Below are 2,265 nucleotides of genomic sequence, written 5' to 3' on the forward strand. Positions count from 1 at the left end.
GAGTTGATGTTAATTATTGAGCTAGATTTATTAGTGCCGAAGATGATGAATTCAGTTTTATTTTCTTTTAGCATAAGCATGTTATTGGACAGCCAACTGTGAATGTCGTGGAGGCAGGTTTCGAGACGTGTTTGAATGAAATCAGAGTCAGAGGGATCAAAATCAATATAAATTTGGATATCATCAGCATAAATGTGATAATAAAGGTTATGGGACTTGATAATTTCGGATAGAGGGGATATGTAAAGGGAAAAAAGAAGGGGGCCAAGAATTGAGCCTTGTGGAACTCCATATTCAATAATTTGGGGATCAGATCTAATTTTGTTTATTTCTACAGATTGAGTTCGGTTAATTAGAAATGATGCAAACCAGTTTAGAGCCGTACCAGAAATGAAGAACTGTGAGGATAATCTGTGAAGTAGGATATTGTGATCAACAGTGTCGAAAGCCGCTGAAAGATCCAAGAGCATAAGGGCAACGACCCGTTTCCTATCTAGAGCAACAGTAATGTCATTGTGTATTTTAGCAAGGGCAGTTTCAGTACTATGACCAGTCTTATATGCCGATTGAAAGGGGTCAAACAAATTAAATTGAGTAAGATATGAAATTAACTGTAAGGAAACAACTTTTTCAATATGTTTGGCGAGATAAGGAAGATTAGAAATTGGCCTAAAATGCTGGAATTGTTGGGGATCAAGAGACGGTTTCTTCAAAATAGGGGTGACTACAGCACTTTTAAGATTATCCGGAAAAGAGCCGGTTTCAAGAGATTTATTGATTAAAGAAGCAATGGCTGGAGCAATACTGGCTCTGCAAGATTTAAGAAGTTTGGTAGGGATGGGATCTAATGAACAAGTAGCCGATGACGAGGACAAAATTAACTTCTCAATGGCATTATGGTTAACAGTGTCAAATGAAGAAAAAATGTAAGCATTGTTAGTGTGCAGTGACTCCAGTGGCGCAGTTACAATTGAAACATTAGATGGATGAGACAATGGAGAAAGCTGCAATTGTGATAAACGAAGACGAATATTCATGATTTTATCATGAAAGAATTTTTAAAATTGTTCCGCAAGCTGAGAGAGGTTTTCATGAGAGGGAAAACAAATTTTAGGGATGCCCTTTATTAGTTTGTTTACAAAATTAAACAACTTTTTCTGATTTCCCGGACAATCATTAATCTTACTTGTGATGTAACTGTTTTTTGTGTCTTTTAGTTTTTTGTTAAATACCTTAAGTTGTGTAATATATAATACTTTATCAGAATCTAATTTGGTGTTACGCCATCGACGTTCAAGCCGACGCAGAGATCTCTTACTTTCTCTGAGGTGATTGGAGTACCATGGTTTATTATTGTTTTTATTCCTAACAAAAATTTCCTTAATCGGGGCAAGATCATTTAGCATTGAGAACAGATTAGTATGCAGTAATGACGTAAAGTCATTTACAGACAGTGACAAATTATCGTTAACTATGCTAGTGCCCATAGCACTAACACAATCATTGAGCTTAACAATATCAATATTCTTAATGCTACGACATTTAATGCGGTTATCAGGTGCTAACTTCGAAGTAGGTACTGATGCATTAACAAGAACATTAAACTCAATAACTTTATGATCACTAAGCAAGAAACCAAGGTCATTAACATCATGAATCGTGGTGTGACTATCAGTTATTAATAAATCAAGCAGATTGCCTAATTTATGAGTCGGTTTGTCTATATGTTGCACAAGATTGTAGTCATTCAAAATATCTTTTACTTGACAAGCCGTAACATCATGAGGGTCCAATAAATGAACGTTAAAATCACCGAGATATATTGTCGATCTTCTGGAGTGTAAATAATAATCCAAAGATGACGCAAATTCATTAATGAAACTGTTAGTATTAGATGATGGGGGTCGGTATATTGCAATGAATCTTAAGGCAAATGCCTTCGACAATACTTCACAGCTTTCATATGACTGAGTTTGTTTCTCAAAAAGCTCAAATCCTAGATTTGACTTAAACAGTACTCCGACTCCGCCTCCTTGCTTACCTTTCCTTGCAGTATGGATAAAAGAGTAACCATTAGGTGTAACAGCGGTTTCAATTACTTTTTCATCACAATGAAGCCAAGTCTCGCATATAATTACGGCGTCGTACCTATGTTCCTCCACAAAATCGGATATTTCACCGGCCTTGTTACGAATAGATATCGCATTCATCAAACACACAGAGAGCGAATTCCGTGTCTTCGCACCTGTACACCTGTTAGAATGT

The 2,265-nt window shown here is 36.2% G+C and overlaps 1 protein-coding gene across 1 annotated transcript; it reads right to left on the bottom strand.

Moving 5' to 3' along the window:
* Nucleotides 1–385: 385 nt before the first annotated feature.
* Nucleotides 386–2,210, bottom strand: LOC117112481 (the record flags this gene model as incomplete). The annotated part of the gene is made up of 2 exons (XM_033255569.1): nt 1,187–2,210; nt 386–493 (listed from the first exon to the last, which is right to left on the bottom strand). Coding segments are annotated over exons 1-2 (1,132 nt in total), but the record flags the coding sequence as incomplete, so codon positions are not given.
* Between the last annotated feature and the right edge of the window lie 55 nt (nt 2,211–2,265).

The sequence above is a fragment of the Anneissia japonica genome, unplaced genomic scaffold (genome assembly GCF_011630105.1).
Source record: "Anneissia japonica isolate Jap-2015-1 unplaced genomic scaffold, ASM1163010v1 scaffold38843_len2242_cov161, whole genome shotgun sequence".
NCBI classification, from domain to species: Eukaryota; Metazoa; Echinodermata; class Crinoidea; order Comatulida; family Comatulidae; genus Anneissia; species Anneissia japonica.